At 40.3% G+C, this 16,794-nt stretch overlaps 1 protein-coding gene across 2 annotated transcripts; it reads left to right on the plus strand.

The window, feature by feature from the left end:
• The first annotated feature begins 8,115 nt into the window (after positions 1-8,115).
• med18 (mediator of RNA polymerase II transcription, subunit 18 homolog (yeast)) lies at positions 8,116-10,246 on the plus strand. 2 transcript variants are annotated; one of them, XM_015950104.3, is made up of 3 exons: positions 8,116-8,400; positions 8,726-8,815; positions 9,590-10,246. In XM_015950104.3, the coding sequence occupies exons 2-3, from the start codon at positions 8,743-8,745 to the stop codon at positions 10,144-10,146; spliced, it is 630 nt and encodes a 209-aa protein (XP_015805590.1). In that variant the 5' UTR covers positions 8,116-8,400; positions 8,726-8,742; the 3' UTR covers positions 10,147-10,246. The 2 variants fall into 2 exon arrangements, with proteins under 2 accessions (XP_015805590.1, XP_015805591.1); XM_015950105.3 differs by having other exon boundaries at positions 8,260-8,400; positions 8,729-8,815.
• Positions 10,247-16,794: the final 6,548 nt, after the last annotated feature.

The raw sequence follows: 16,794 nt of genomic DNA on the forward strand, positions 1-16,794 counted from the left end.
GGGAGATGGCGAGCCTTAACCACTGAACGAACCAGGACATCTCAAGTAACTGAAGAGCAGACTGCTCTCTTCTGTGAACAATCTCAACGGTGTGGTAGGAAAAAATCGCACCACCGGACTCTGACTTTCACCCCAAGCGTGGGGATTTGACTTGACGCCGGCTGACTTGTGACTCATATGATCAAATCTCATACCGACCATTTTACTATTGTCGATTGTTTTCATCTGTTTTTATGTGTTATCTTTATGTGTTATATCTCCCATTATTATTAAAATTTAGTATATAAACCGTTTCATGCTATACCCGTGACTCCAGTCATTCTTAAACAACCTCCAATTCTCCCCGAACCTAATTATTGGCCCATTTGTTTATTTTTCTTTTAATTATCTTATTGTATCCTGTAATCCGGTTACATGATCATCTTACCCTGTTCTATGAGAAAAATTAATAATCTTTCATATTTAGTTTTTCATCGAGAGGAGCCACTTGAGGTGGCTCGGGCATCTGGTCAGGATGCCTCCTGGGCGCCTCCCTGGTGAGGTTTTCCGGGCACGTCCAACTGGGAGGAGAACTAAAGGTAGACCCAGGACACGGTGGAGGGACTATGTATCTCACCTGGCCAGGGGACGCCTTGGGATTCTCCTGGAGGAGCTGGCCCAAGTGGCTGGGGAGAGGGAAGTCTGGGCCTCTCGCCTTAGGCTACTGCCCCCGTGACCCGACTCCGGATAAGTGGATGAAAATGGATGGATGGATGGATTTAGTTTTTCTCCTAAGTTCCTCCCCTGGCCTCTACAGCTAAACAAGTCATTCCAAAAATTCCAAAAGCTAGGCTAAAGTTGTGTGTTTTCAGGTGTGATTTGAACTCAATGAGAAGGTGGCTTCCTGTTGTAAGGCAAGATACAATTTTATTGTCCTAGCTTGAATTCCATTCAATACAAAATAACACCTTTAAAACACCTTTAAAATGAATCCTCCCAACAGCACAATACTACTGATTGATGTGAAGTGATAGAGCGATTTGTTTGACCTCTTCGGCCTTACACGGTGTAGGCAGATGTCACCAAACTAGAGCTCTTGGCCAAAAGTTGCCACTTACAGGAGTTTAAAGAGAATTACTGAAATAAATGAATGTTTGCACTATATTCAGATTAGTCAAGTTTCACCTGCGGTCCATACAATTTCCAGTTCACCCTCATACATTTGTTTTCTTTCACAGTAACTCATTTGTCAGCACAGTATTACTGATTATCCCCTATTTGCTGCCACAATGGAGGAAGGTTTTGTCCACTAGGTAAGCAAATCGGCCATGTGACTGAAAACTATTTGTTATAGATTTTACTCAAGATTTCACCAAAATGGCAATGACATCACCCGATTTCAGCACAAGATGACTATAGATAAATTTCTGGCTTGGAAAGCAATGGTTTCTGTACATTGCTCCCATGAATATTTGTGTTTTTGTGCCATAGTGAGTACGAAGGATGGGCGTAAACTAGCTTAGACTCCAATCTGTTCCTTTTTCAAATTGTTGCATCTGTGATTGTTGTATTTGAATATGTAAATCTAAATAAATTGCTCATTTTAGTCCAACAGTTCTACCACCAATTCAAGGCTTAAACACCTAATGCTGTTTATTGTCATCTCTATATATTTTAGACATTAAACTCTTGAGTCCACTCTTCTAGGCTTGTACAGATTTGTAACCTATTATAAAATGAAACAATAGACCTTTTGGATGCCATTGTGTGAGTGTGTATTAGCAAATCCAACTTCATCACCTTCCTCAACAATGGCCCACAGACTTGTTCTAGGAATGATACAATGTCTGTAACCTCTTATCTTAGAATGACAGTTAATCATCCACTTTTACCACTACCTAACTCCCTGACCTTTAACCCTTAGCCATTCCGACCTGCCGCTACTGGCACGTAGCTACTATCAACAAGCTGACAGGGGTGAGGGTCAACCTGCAGCTGGTAAAATGAGTCATGTAACACCTCACAGAAAGACCTCTGTACACCATTCTGATCAGATGCACATCAAAACACCAGTCAGCATTGGTGCTCCTCAAGGATCTATCTTTGCACCTTAAGTGTTTTAGACAGCTTTGGACTTGTTTTTAGCAACATTTTGAGCTTTCACACTTGAAGTAACATTCACTTGACTGTGATGACTTTCGGTTTCATCTCTACTACCAGATACAGCAGAGCTCCTACAATCAGCAGATTACCACCACTTCTGTCTGCCTCCACAGAAGCGGCCAGGTTCCTGACCAGGGTTCCATCATTTTTGTGTTTCATCATTCCCTCACAGTTCTGAATCTAGCCTGTCTCTGAAAGCCTCTTCCAGCCTCATTCACATGGGACTGTTGTACAGGGTGCGCCATTTATATGGATACACCTTAATAAAATGGGAATGGTTGGTGATATTAACATCCTGTTTGTGGCACATTAGTATGTGTGAAGGGGCACACTTTTTCAAGATGGGTGGTGATCATGGTGGCCATTTTGAAGTCTGCCATCTTGGATTCAACTTTTGTTTTTTCAAAAGGAAGAGGGTCATGTGACACATCAATCTTATTGGTAATTTCCCATGAAAAACAATGGTGTGGTTGGCGTTAACGTAACTTGATTTTTCACGAGTTATTTACAAGTTTCTCTTTGTTCACAGCCACTGACATGTTGAAGAGGTTAACGCATGAGGAGCAGATTGAAATTGTGTTGATATCTGGTGAACGCAGTTGTAGTAGAATACATTAGTTAATTGTGACCAATAATATGTTATGATTCCATATAAATATGAAATTTCAATCTGATTGATCTTATTGGTCTCATAAGACTCCAGTATGCAGGCTACAATACGCTTGGTATGAGTTGCTCCCAGCAGTAGGGAGGGGTGCGGTGGAGTGGTGAGGTCACCGGACATCGAAACCACAATACTCAGAAATTAGTAGCTTCCTCTGAGTTCAGCTTCCCGGCCGTGAGATGCAACCCGGGGTCTGCAGATTAGGTGTCCAAGGCTCTGGAAAGAGCTGTTGTGTCTGTAATCACTTGCAGCGTTGCAGAAAGGGTTTTGACTTAAGGTCAAAGGAGATGCTTCTTTCCCAATTTGGCCGAATCAGGAGTCAGCTGGGAACTGAACTAATCGGGAAGTAATTCTTGTATTATTAAACCACCATGTTGTGACTTTTGGTCAAGTTTTGGCAAATCAGAATTTGACACGTTTCTGAGTTTTTACCCTCAGAAAGCCACGCCCTCCTCAGATACAAAGCTTTCTTAACACTGTGAATAAGAATCTTTCAGACTCTTATGTGAGGTGCATATTAACCTTAATAAGTATCTTATTGCAATGTGTATGAGTGTGAACAATGACTAACTTGTTAAATCAAACCCATACTGATCATAAGATCTGAAATGGAACATTTTAAGAGCAATATTCATTTCAAATTCATTGATTTAAGCACAAGTTATTCAAACATTTGATTTAAACATCTTGTTCATTCATCACATTTGATTAATTAACTCATAAGTTGGAAAGTCTTGCAGGATTCAAGTAGGTTCACTTTTTATTCAGAGTGATGAATACAGCAGCCAGGCTTTTACGCAGAAAGTGCAGGACCTTGGGACAGAGTGTTTGTCTGGATAATTTGTCTTCTGTACGTAAACACACACTGAGCAGAACCTTCTGGGTTTGGAAGGCCAAATAGAAAGTGGATTTATTTCCGTAGATGAAAGGTTACTATGTTGGTCAATATATAGGTGAAAATTGACCCTTTTGGTACGTTTCACAGTCATTGCAGCAGATTTCAATGCAAGACACCACCCATCTCCCATGCTACAGTTAGCAAACTGCTTGCTAAGTTTCGTGAAACTGGTTCAGTGTTGAATTTGCCAAAATGTGGACGCATGAAAACTGTCACTAATGAAGAAACATCAGTGGCTGTCCTAGCTTCATTCAGCAAGAGCCTACAGCATAGCACTCGCTGCATGTCACTGGAGAGTGCCATTAGTCGAACATCCCTTTGGCACCCTTACAAACTGCAGCTACTGCAGCATCTCAACGAGGATGAGCCAGATCGGTGCACAGAATTTGCAGAATGGGCAAAACAAAAATTGGAACAGGACCCTCAGTTCACGCAGAAGATTTTGTTCAGTGATGAAGCAATCTTTTATGTGAATAGTAAAGTAAACAAACAAAGCCACCACTATTGGTCTGAGACTAACCCACATTGGATAGATCCCTCCAAGACTGCTGGAACAAAAAAGTGATGGTATGGTGTGGTATTTGGGGTCCAAAGATAGAGGGGCCATTCTTCATCAATGGAAACCTCAAGGCCACTGGATATTTGAAATTGCTACATGATGATGTGTTTCCCTCTTTATGCACTGAAGCTGGCACGTTCCCTGAGTTTTTCCAGCAAGAAGGTGCACCACCACATTATGGGTGTCAGGTCCGAGCATTCCTAGATGAACAGTTTCCTGGAAAGTGGATTGGTCGTCGTGGGCCAGTTGAATGTCCCCCAAGGTCTCTCGGTCTGACCCCCCCTTAGACTTTTATCTTTTGAGTCATCTGAAGGCAATAGTCTATGGTGTGAAGATACAAGATGTGCAGCACCTGAAACTATGGATACTGAAAGCCTGTGCTGGCATTTCTCCTGCGTTGTTGCCATCAGTGTGTGAAGAGTGGGAGAAGAGGGTTGCATTGACAATCCAACACAATGGGCAGCACATTGAACACATTTTATGAGTGGTCACAAACTTGTAAATAACTCATGAAAGAATAAAGTTACGTTAAAACCAAGCAAACCATTGTTTTTCTTGTGAAATTCCCAATAAGTTAGATGTGTCACATGACCCTCTTCTTATTGAAAAATCAAAAGTTGGATCCAAGATGGCCGACTTCAAAATGGCCACCATGGTCACCACCATATAAATATATGTCGATGGTCACCACCCACCTTGAAAAAGTTTGCCCCCTTACATATACTAAAGTGCCACAAACAGGATGCTAATATCACCATTCCCATTTTATTAAGGTGTATCTATATAAATGACCCACCCTGCATTCTGTTTCCTCTGTAATTTAGTAAATGTATTCATTAATTAAAAACCTGCTTTTTATTGGTGCAATTCTCCATTCCAGTTCCCGCGTGTACCATTACATCTGGACAACACCCATATGCCGCACAAACACCAAGAGAGACTACTTCAGCTACTGCAAAACATAAATAACATTGAACTAGCACAGTCTTGTTCTTTCTTTTTTCAATTTCACGTCTTTTTAAAATAACTAGGTAATAAAAACACTATAGTTATGTACCAAAAGCTAAACTGTTGTAATGTGACACCTCTGTGTGAGAAAATAAACTTGTGACCCACACATTAATTGTATCTAGAGACATTTTCTGGAGCAAAAACATAAAAAAGAGGTCACACCAAAAAGAAATGCTGTCAAATGTCTGATGCAGTGGCTGTTGGACCACTTCCGATGTGTCAACACGACCTTTTACAGGTCTCAATCTGAAAGCTTTTGACTGAGTCTCAGAGCCATACTTTGATGAGCAGTGATGGCATAACCACAAAGGGAGTCTTTTTGTTGTGCTCAGTGTAGCTTCTGTTTTACTGAGATATACATTCTTGGCCATTTCTCTTTTGAAAATAATTTTTTTTTATCTCAAACAGACCTTTTTATGGTCTTTTTGAAAAATACAAATGATCGCATCAGCTACGATTCAAAAGTACTGTAAGTTGATGTTTTTATTAATGACATGGAATCAGTGCATTTCCTCTAAAACAGGTAAGTAACCAACCTAATCAATTTAATATTTAAAATTCCCAGAGAAGCTTGTGAATAACTAAAAATTTTTTTATTTTAACAGCTACAAATCAGCTCGACGTGTGGCTGGGATGTCGAGTTCTGATACCATGTCAACGTGTCGGCACCCGGTGGGATTCTTTTAGATGGGTTTACAAGGAGAATGAACATAGTCGTGCAGCCCAATTATACTTTCTAGATAAGACAGGATTGACACTGTATGCCTCTAACCGCAGAGCCACTGTTTCAAATGATGGCTCCTTGATCATTGATGATTTTAAGGAGAAAGATCAGGGCATGTACTGGTGTGAAAAGTGTGACAAAAACAAATGCGGAAGTGATCAGTCGGACATCTACAGAGTGCAAAAAGGTTGGAACGACTGTTCTTTTCACAAATCTATTCATTCCTTCGCATATTTCTATTTCAATTTCTGATATTTTTATTGTCCTTCTAGAAACTCTGAAAGAAATTCAAGAGACATCATACATCACTGCAGGCAGCAGCTTCATGCACACATGTCCGGGGGGTTTTCTGGAGCTAAAATGGACTTTTGAAGCAAGCAACAAAACTGCCCAAGAATCCAAACAGATTCCAGAAACAACCGTTAATGTTGTTAATGTTAAAGCTGCAGATGTTGGGAAATACACCTGCTGGGCGAGTCGCTGTGGCGGTCCGAGTCAAAAACAGCTTACTGTTAGCTTATGTGTGGTAGAAGGTAAGAAACTCACAGTAATCTGCTTCATTTGTGAAAAATAAACAAGATTTATGTTAAAATATACATATTTGTTTGTTTTGTGGCAGTAGTACACCACCGTGAGGACTCCTCTCTGTCTTGTTTCGTGACGTGTGATGTGGATTCTGAAACTAGAAAAGAGACTTCAAGGCTTCAGGTGGACAATACGATAATATCAGTGGACGTAGCTCCATCTGGGGTTTTCGTTTGTACGGCAGGTCAGATTTTGGACAATAGCACGACTGTTACCAGCACTTACACATCAGCATCAGCAGTTTTAAACACATCAGCAGGCGAGTGAATGCCGCGACCCTCTTTTTTAAATTCTAAATTAAAATTAAACAATTAAAATAAACATATTGTTGACTCTACAGGTGAATCTGAGGAGACTGAAAACACGTTTCCAGCCATTTATGGAGTATCAATCACTGCGGCATGTCTAGCTGTAACAGCACTCGTGATTTTTTGCTTCAAATCAAGACTGCAAGCAGGTAGGATTTGCAGCTGTAGGTTTTCGTTGAGACTTCCTGTTTTTTGTAATTTACATATAGATTTTAATCATGCACAGTGGTTTGCCCTTCAACCTGATTCTCTTTCTGTCTCTCCTCAGCATTTCCGTTTCACAGCTCTTGTTGCGGATTTGGCAGCAAGGTATGATGAGTATTATAAAGTGTATGTATGAAATACCACATGTGATGTTTTGCTAAGGTAATTAATGTCTTGTTTTATGCTGCAGGAAGAAGAAGAAAACCCGACTGTTATTTATTCTTCTCTTGTCATCAAGGCACCTCCCGCAAGAAGACATAGATATGCATGTGAAACTGACTGCATTTATGGTGAAATAAAAGTGTAGTAGAAACACACCTGGCAGAGATGAAAGCTAAACTGAAGAGTTAGTGATTGTAGTTTCCACACTGTCCTCTGATTTAGTGATCAATTTGTCAACAACTTCTAATATGATTGTATGTATAATTATTACTCCCACAGGGTTGTGGAGGTAAAATCTAAAATTTCTCAATTTTTGCCCAAAATAAATAAATAAATAAATAAATAAATAAATAAATAAATTTCTACATTTAAAATATATTTTATTTTATACATACTCTTCCATAATATGTTACGATATATTGCTGAAATGTGGATACATTTCTCATTTTGCAGATTTTGAATTTATGAATAAAATAATACAATTTAAATTTTAAATGTTTAAAAATTTCCAAAGACAATGAAGTGAATTTATTTTTAAGAAACTGTTCCGATATTTTAAAATGACGTTCTGAGAAAGAGTTATAAGCGATTAAAATATGATCTGATGAAGACAACTGAATAAAATCATAATAGAGAAACAGATTAGTTGTGACTGGACTGATTATTTTTTCATGATTATTTATAAACTGTTGGATCATTAATTTACTTTCTGCAGTTGCAGAATGAACTTCATTTCTATTTTTATTTCAGGAAATGTGGAATATTAATGCGAAGATCCTGTCATTTCGTTTGTGCACCGTAGTTTTTAGACATAGATGTTGTAAAACCGTCATTCTCCAGTAGGTGGCAGCAGAGTGTTATCATAGCGGTTGTAACGCGCTTCAAAAACAAGCCAAAGAAAGATGCTCTCGTATTTTTGATGCATATTGAATGTTTTGTCTAATCTCCACATGCGTGGGTGGTTTTATTTTGACTACGTTTCCTCCATTTTTTACTTGAACAGCTGGAGTGACTCATTTGTATGTTGCTGACGTAAAAACTTGGCGAACTAGCGGTTAGCTAACGCTACATGCTAACCGGAAGAGGCTTACCGGGTCTTTAACAAACCATTACGCCAACATTTATTCTGGTTTACCTTAACAGGTACGGAGTAGCATTCTGCTTTATGGCTATTTTTCATGTAAAAGTAGACTTTTTGGGGGAGTCGCAAACTGTATGAATGATTTAGCTTAGCAACATAATTTAGCCTTTTAACTATTAGCTAGCATAACGAACAAGTTAACATCATAAGTAGCTATTTACATTAAGCTCTGCATATTATCAAGTAACAGTGAGCCAGCATGCAAAGTGTTGATTAAAATAAGTTTAGAACCACCTCGACCTTTTTCTTAAAGTGAAATATTTAGCTATTTATTAGCATGTTGAGCTAAGCTTACTGACTGCTTTTCTTTTTAAATTGGGACAAAAGCAGATACCTGAGAAAAGATGGAGGCCCCTCCTGTTACCGTGATGCCTGTGACCGGTGGGACGATTAATATGATGGAATATTTGTTACAAGGTGAGTTAGTGAGATACAAAATAAAAATAGTCTCCCTGAGTGCTTTTTAAGTACACAAGAAAAATTACTTTTCAGACATTTCAACGTTTTATACAATTGTCAGTTTTGCATTAGTGGCCATATGTAGTATTTTATATCAGCTATTATGTCAACAATGAAAGATGGATGACTGTTAATGGGGAAAAATCTAAATTGAATTGAATAGGCTATTAATCCCAGGGGGGACATTCACTCTAGAGCAGAACATACGCTTAGAGAAAAGGAAGAAGAAAAAAATAAAAACAAAAGTGCAGGTACATACACAACGGCAGTAAGCTATTATTGTAACCTTCAAACCACTAAGAGCAACAAAATAAAAATACTAAATTGGGTTTCCAAAGATGTACAGCATAAGGAACACATATTTGTAGGTGATAACTAAGATTTAAAAGATCTTCTACCATAAACTGAAACTATCAGTTATTAGTCATTTTATTTTTACTAATTTGTAAAATCTCAGAATCTTGTTTCTGCTTCCATGAAAGCATAACTGTGGAAAAAGTCCTCAAAAGCTGGATTAACCTCTAATCTGACAGTTTAAGGAAACGTGTTACATGAAAAACATATTCTGATGAAGACTGATTATAGAATACATGTTTTATACCTTTACTGTTTCAGATAAAGTTTGAGTGACATAAGATGTTTGTTTTATTTTTGAATTATTCATGTTAGAAAATGATTGCTGTTATTTTTCCTTCAATGAAGCATTATTTTCTTTGTTTTTGTTGAATCCAGGCAGCGTGTTAGATCTGGCTCTGGAAAGCCTGCTGCATCGCCTCCGTGGTCTGTGTGACAACATGGAACCCGAGACTTTCACAGACCATGAGCTGGTGTACCTTCTGAAAGGCCAGCAGGGAAATCCTTTTATCCTGCGTGCCCGGCGCGCCCTCTCCCACCCAAATGCTCCATGGCATCTGCGTTATCTCGGCCAACCTGAAGTGGGAGACAAAAACCGCTACGCCTTGGTACGCAACTGCGTTGACGTGGCTGCCTCTCACAGCCTTCCAGAGTTCCTGAACGAGATGGGCTTCCGCATGGACCACGAATTTGTCACCAGCGGCCACATATTTCGCAAAGGAGCTATGAAAGTGGTGGTTTGCAACGTTTCTCGGGTCCAGCTACCAGGAAACACGGAAAACACAGAGCGAATGTCAAATTCGCACCTAGTTGAACTGAGCGTGTTGGCCCCTGCTGGCCAGGACACGGTTTCAGAGGACATGCGCAGCTTTGCAGAGCAACTGAAACCTCTGATTCACCTGGAGAAGATTGACCCAAGCAAGCAGAGACATTAGAAGTAGAATTCAGACTAACATGGACTCATTTAATGTAGCTACTTTTGTTTAATTGTTTGTTTTTTATCTTAATAGAAAATAAAATACTGCTCAACTTTTATTCGAGAGTTTTATTTGTTTTTGAATTTGTTTCACTATCTAAAAAATGCTTCATTTATTCCTCATGTTGATGAAAATTATAGTGTATTAACAGCTAAAGCTATTTATTCAAAGAACCTTTTAATGCTTTACTGAATAAGAGGTGGTTTTTGCTGTGGACGTTTTTCTTTCCGTCCACTAGGGGTCTCTCTTTCTCTTGTCTTTGCCTTGATTGGAACAAATTGAATGCTACCTCTCATCATCTACTGGAGCTGTGGTTGCCATGGAAATAATTAGCTGCGAGATCTGCACATCTTTTACCTCATTCTAATTAGCTTTCTCAATTGCTTAATGATACATAGACCTGTGAAAGCCTTCCTTTCTTTCCCTCAACAAAAGCATTGATTTTCGCTCCCTGCCCCTCTCGTTTCCACTGTTAACCCATTAGTGCCCCTTTTTCATGGGAAATTGAACTGGAACCATTACACATGAAAGCTCCACAGCTGCCTTGGGTCCTTAACTGTTCACGATGAAATTGGAAGAAGAAAAAAAAGAGGGCTGTATACTAGTGTGTCAACATTATGGCCAATTGCCTGCAGAGATGGAAGTAACTAATGCACATCCTGTCAGTTATGATAATAATGTTGGCAAAAAAGACATGAGTGCTTCTAATAATACCCTTGCAGGAAGATGCATTTGCTGGAGTTGAAATCTAAAGTGACCATGTGCATGTCTGAGAGGAGAGCTCCAGGGCCGATGGCTGTCTCTGCATGTTGACCTACCTGCATATCAAGGCTGATGAGGACGAGCTCACTGAGGTGGAAAGGTGAGGTGACATAGTTTCCGCATGTTTTTTTTTCTTTGCACATTGAGCATCGCTTTTAAACAACGTTTCTGGAGATTTTGTTTATTTTTGATCACAAACTGGATCTGTGCGTGATTGCATCTAATTTTAGGTTTGCCCACTTGTTAGACAAAGTTTCCTCTCTGTGAGTCTGGGCTATCTGATGGAGACAGATTTATGTTCCAACAACCAGAAGCAAACTACTGGCCCTTAGGACTAAAGCATGATGTTTCAGCTCTGAGTGAATTATGTATTAAAGAGGCAGATGCCTCCTTGCCTAAGGCTTTATGTGTCCAGCATGGATACGCTACAGTCTACTGGCTTTCTTCCACTTAAAAGTTGTGTTTAGCACAGTGCTCTGTGGTGATGAGCTGGAGTCCCACTACACCTCCACTCTGCGATGCCTGGAGAGCGCAGGCATAGCTAGGCTAATCAGTGTCTTGGCATCAAGCCTGCTTGGCTTTGTGGATGTTGCCAACCACTGACTAACCCAAGTGAAAGACTCAGCTCTGCTGAAGACAATTTGGTGTGCTGCAGAGAAGAAATCAGGAGAAACCTTCCTTAAGGTTGAACAGGATTAGCTTGGCAATACATACACTTAAAATAATAAGTCCACATGAATAAGTATGTGTTAGAGCTACTACACTCTAAGAAATGAAATGTTAAATTTATGTAAATAAAAGTACATGTATGTTGCTCTTTACAATTAAGCAACTAGGTTTAGTGGAACCAGCAAAGTCAACTTTTCATTTCTCAGAACATGTGCAAAATAAAATGCACTTAAAGCAACAGTGGATAATTTTTCCCGTTTCTCCTTCCTACTGGTTGAAAGCAGAATTACAGCTGCCGTAAACAACCCTGCTGCAGCCTGCTGTAGCTAGTGATAACAACAAGCTAACGTTAACACAAACCAACTGATACTAAATAAGCTACGACGTAAAAAGATTGTTGGACAAAAAAAGTGTCTTACAAGCCCAGTCACAACAAAGTTAGGTCATCATCAGTCCGTGGTTTCATAGCCTTTATTTAAAAAAATGCATGTGTGAATCAACAGATTGACACTTGTGGAAGGTCAGCTGACCACGATGTAAATCCCTGCTAGCTAGCTCAAACAAGTGTAGGCCGCGTTTATGATCACTCTGGACTTAGCTCTTTGCTTCACCTCCACCCATTAGTCTCTTACGTTTACTGCCAGGCTCTGCCATGATGGGAACAAAAAGGAAGAAGCAAAACTCTTCTTACTGCTTCCTGACAAACTGAAAAAGCTAGCTGCTAGCCTTTATATTAGCTACCAGCTCAGTAAATGGCTATTATTATAAAGCAGGTTGAGACCTCCCACTAGTGTACCTATCAGAATCACTAAACTGTTAAGTGGTAAGAAGACCGCTACAGATCAGAGTCAACTTGATTGTAAGACGATGTTCAGTATGAAGTTGCTCAAGTTTGTGGCTCAAGAATCACTGAAACCAGTTTGAAAGTAATAAAATTAAGTGTTAAAATCTTGTCAGGTTGCTTTAAAGGTGTGGAACACTGAAAAAATTATTTTTGATTATTATGGTTCTCTCTGAGTTTTTCATGCAGATTAAACATGAAAATAGTCTCCTATGCCTATTTCCTGTATTAGCTTCTTATAGAAAATAGTCGGTGAAACTCTAGGATGTGAAAAGCCTGACAGAACTACGTCACACTGTCACTAAGCATTCATGGACTCACCCATTTTGGCTCGGGACGAGGAAGGCTGTTGTTGGTTTAGCGTCCCGGAAACAACGGAGAACGTCTCGTCAAGTAGAAGCTAACTGTTAGCATTAGCAGCTCTACCACACGGCAGAAATCCTTCGGCTTGTGTTATTTGTGGAGATTAAATGTTACTGAGCATTGCGGTGTGTGACGTCTGCGAAGCTGTAGCTTTTTAGCTGTAGTCAAAAATGGCGTCCGGAGAAGGTGCAAACATCTTTCGTTAGAAGAAAGGCTTTTATCGCTTCTTTTTGTTATGGTTTTAAAGACATGTTCAAGTCAGTTAGAACAGAGGAAAGAGCCGCAGCGAACTCCGCCTCAGTTGCCATGTTTGTGAGAAACAGCGTTGCGGTGAGTGACGTACGCTGCTCAGCACTGATTGGCTCGGTTAGAATTCTCAGGGGGCGGGGTTATTTCAATAGGACCCTTGCTTCCCATAAGGACGCATGGGGCTGGCTGGTCAGGCTACTTTCAGTGCAATCAGTTTGCATGCTTTTAAGTTGAACAAATCAGATTTTACAGTGTAGATAATCAAAATTCTTTGATTGTGATCAGAAACCTTTCAGTGTCTGATCAGACAAGAGCTAGTCTCAGTTTTATTCACTCTTGAGATAAGAGCCCTTTTACTTTCCACAATCTCAACCGCCTTCCACGATAATTGGTGATATTTTAGAATATATTTTCGTGCATTAAATGAGTGAATATGTTTTATTTCAAAAGGGCACAATTTCCATCGGGATGGTCTTGATTGTTATTTTTTTTAATTTTTAGACTTTCTGAAGGTTTGTTTTGCTTTTCCACTCACTTTTAGTCGGTATTTGACTGTTTTGAGGATTTTTTTTCCTCTGTCACTATTTCAGAAACAAAAAGATCACGGGGGAATCAGAATACAGTGGCATTTGAAAAACTTTAGATAAATTTGCTCATGAGGAGTTTTTTTTCTAAGGGAATGTTGATCTTTAAACCTGTTTCACATTTTCCTTTGTTTTCCTCTCTTTGTGCATTTTTCAGAATGTAATTAACCAGCCAACGTGTATTCTGTTTGGACCTCTGAATGTCATCACTTCCACGTATATTGTTGCCATTTCACAAATGCGGCCTTCATTAAAGCTCTTCAGTCATTTTTACATTCTCTGAGCATCATTTTCACAGTTGTTCCAGGCGTTAGCCTTCACTCTTTAAATCAGCCTAACTCTGGGCAAATGCCCTTAAAAGATGCGATCAATCACGTTTACAACGATCGCATTTGAGCCCTCTCTTTCAGGAGAGCAGGGGTGATTTTCTGTGAGGAGAACAAGAAGCGGAGCTCTTCTGGACAGACGTCCAAGAGTGTTCTCATGAAGTTTCCATTTACCTCCTGTCCAAACCCACACAGGGCAGAAACGGGGAGTACGGAACCATTTCTGAAGCATAATTAGCTTGTGAGGGATGTTCTAAGTGGCACGGTTACGAAATAAGAATGAGTCAGTTGGAAGAAAATAAAGAAAACCTTTCCCACTTCAAATAAAATTCCTAAGTATTTTGACTTGCTCACGTGAAGGCCTGCCTCGTTCAGACGTAGAACAGGCTGTTCCTGGGTCAGTTATTCAGATCTTTAGGGCAGCCATGCTGCCTCTGGAATGTCTGGTATGGGGACAGAGACGAAGCAGTCAGCCTAGAGGAGACAAAGCCTGTGTAGTTTTTATACTCCTGCTGCCTAAGTGTTCCTCCTCCTCCTCTGTCTGTCCTCTCCACTTCCTCAGAGTTTCGTCTCTCTTGAGATCCAGTCCCGCTGTGAGCCTCTGAATATGGTTGTTTGCCTTCTTGATCGTCATTTGGTTTCTTTTCACTTCCCGTGTAATCAAGGCACATTGTGTAATCTCAAGTGTCACCAAAATTATGGCTTTCATAAGTGTTACTTGAGAAGCATCTCGGCTGAGCCTCCAGTTGAAGAATGGAAGCTGCAGAACTCTGCAGACGCTGTTCTTTCACACGCGAGAACAGGAATATAACAAACGGTTGCAAACCAATCAGGTCCTTAATGAGCAATTTTGCTGGCAGTTTTAAAAAAATAATCAGTAAGATGACATTTTAATCATGTGATCCCATTAGTGTTTCACAATGTCATTGCGTGACACATTGTGTGACACATCCTCCCACGTTTTAAAACCCTCTATTTCCAACAAATTTCTCAACATCATTCCTGTCTGAATGCACAGTGTGGTTGTGTTATGCAATTTTTAAGTACAGGTTTCATCCATTGCACACTTGATGACACCAAATGGGAGGTGTTCTTGTGCACGTTTGGCCTCACTGGCACACGGGAGGTTTGTTGTTGTGCTTGTGAAAGTGTGGGCGTCATTTAAAAAAGGAGAAAATGTTTGTTTTATTGAGGAAACTTAATAATTTGATGGAAGTCCAGATTACAGGTCAACCGATATTGGTTTCGCTGTTGCCGATACTGATACAGATTATGTTCAGCCGAAAACTACATGCGCGGCCAATTTTCTAGACATTTTCCACCTAATTTAAGTGATAGAATGTCACTAATGCTGTCAGCTGAAGCGGTTGAACACTGAATTTAACCAAAAGTTACATTTCAATTGACTGCACTGCTCAGTGTTGAAAATCAGACATCTAATCAAAGTTAATTAATTCATTGACAGAGTAATAAAACAGGTAAAAAATATTTTGTTTGTTTTGAAACATTTCTGAGCATTTATTACGCAAATGTTAATCAGGAACATAAATATACATCTCAATTAAATTCTGCAGCAACACCGGGCTGACCAGGGATGTGCCTGACTTCAAATCACCCTTATTAAAGATGTGGTTCACTCATTTAATAAATACATCTGCAGTGGTCTCTAGTGGGACTGAATGCCTTGTAAGTCACACTCGGGGGGGGGGGGGGGGGGAAGCTGTGGTGCGCCTGTTTCAGGAACTAGAAGTGAGCCACATCGGCATGATTTGGAGTATTAGTTCCTGATTTGTGGACATCTCGCCTCTGATTGGCCAACAGCAACGTGACTCTTACACTGACTCTGTTTGCTAAAGGTTAGCTTCTACTAGCCAAAAAGGTCTCTGCTGTTTCCTGGAAGTTAAACCAACCACCTTTGCCGTTGTGATGGGGTGAGTCCATGAGTGTTAAGCTCGGCGTACACTGTGCGACTTTTTTACTCGTAGCACTCAGCTTCAGCTCAAACTGTACGACTTCCTCGCAGGGCAGATCTCACGAGTCATGTGCTCACACTGCACGACCCAGTTCTCGGATGCGACCTGACTGCTCACACTGTACGTCTGATAGCAACACGTCGGCCCTAAAAATATGCTAAAAATAGCAGTTTTTACACAACACGTCAGACTTTTTTGTCTTGTTTTGCCTGTTGTCCTTCGGGAGCGCTGCAGGAGGACACACAGGGATTTATGGGGGTTGGATGACGAAAATGAAATAAAGAAAGTAAATCTGTGTTTTGTGATCAGTTTAATTTGACATGAACACGACAAACACGCTTTCTTGACAATCTTTGTGAGTAAAAAAAATGTGTGGAAACAAAAACAAACAACGTGTGTTATTAGGGAAATAGCGGGCGAGCGGTGTTGATGCATGATTGCGCATGCGCCGTGAGCGGTTCTGATACTTTATGGGTCGCAGCTGCTCGCAGCGCCGCTTCAACAGTGCAATACCCTCACGAGGGACGAGCAAAATATCAAACACACCAGAAGTTTGTGCGAGCTCACGATTGCTGATCGGTAGCTGGTTAGGTGGTGTTAATCGCCTCTCGTAACCCCCTGTACACTACACGATGCTCGGCGCAAAACTCGCCCCGATCTCGTGGATTCTCGCACGAGTGGAAAATCGGCTCAAAAAAGTGAAAAAGTCGCACAGTGTACGCCCGGCTTTAGGTAACAGCGTGACGTAGATCTGCAGGCTTTTCTGAACTGAGCGCTTTTCTGTCTATTCTATCAGAAGCTACTGCAGGAGATAGGTGTAGGAGACTATTATCGCATTC

Source organism: Nothobranchius furzeri, chromosome 5 (assembly GCF_043380555.1).
Source record: "Nothobranchius furzeri strain GRZ-AD chromosome 5, NfurGRZ-RIMD1, whole genome shotgun sequence".
NCBI classification, from domain to species: domain Eukaryota; kingdom Metazoa; phylum Chordata; class Actinopteri; order Cyprinodontiformes; family Nothobranchiidae; genus Nothobranchius; species Nothobranchius furzeri.

Bases quoted from the DNA above. Each gene is read 5' to 3' on its own strand.
- med18 (XM_015950104.3), top strand. From the start codon at position 8,743: ATGGAGGCCCCTCCTGTTACCGTGATGCCTGTGACCGGTGGGACGATT. The intron at 8,816-9,589 runs GTGAGTTAGTGA...TGTTGAATCCAG, and splicing joins GATGGAATATTTGTTACAAG to GCAGCGTGTTAGATCTGGCT.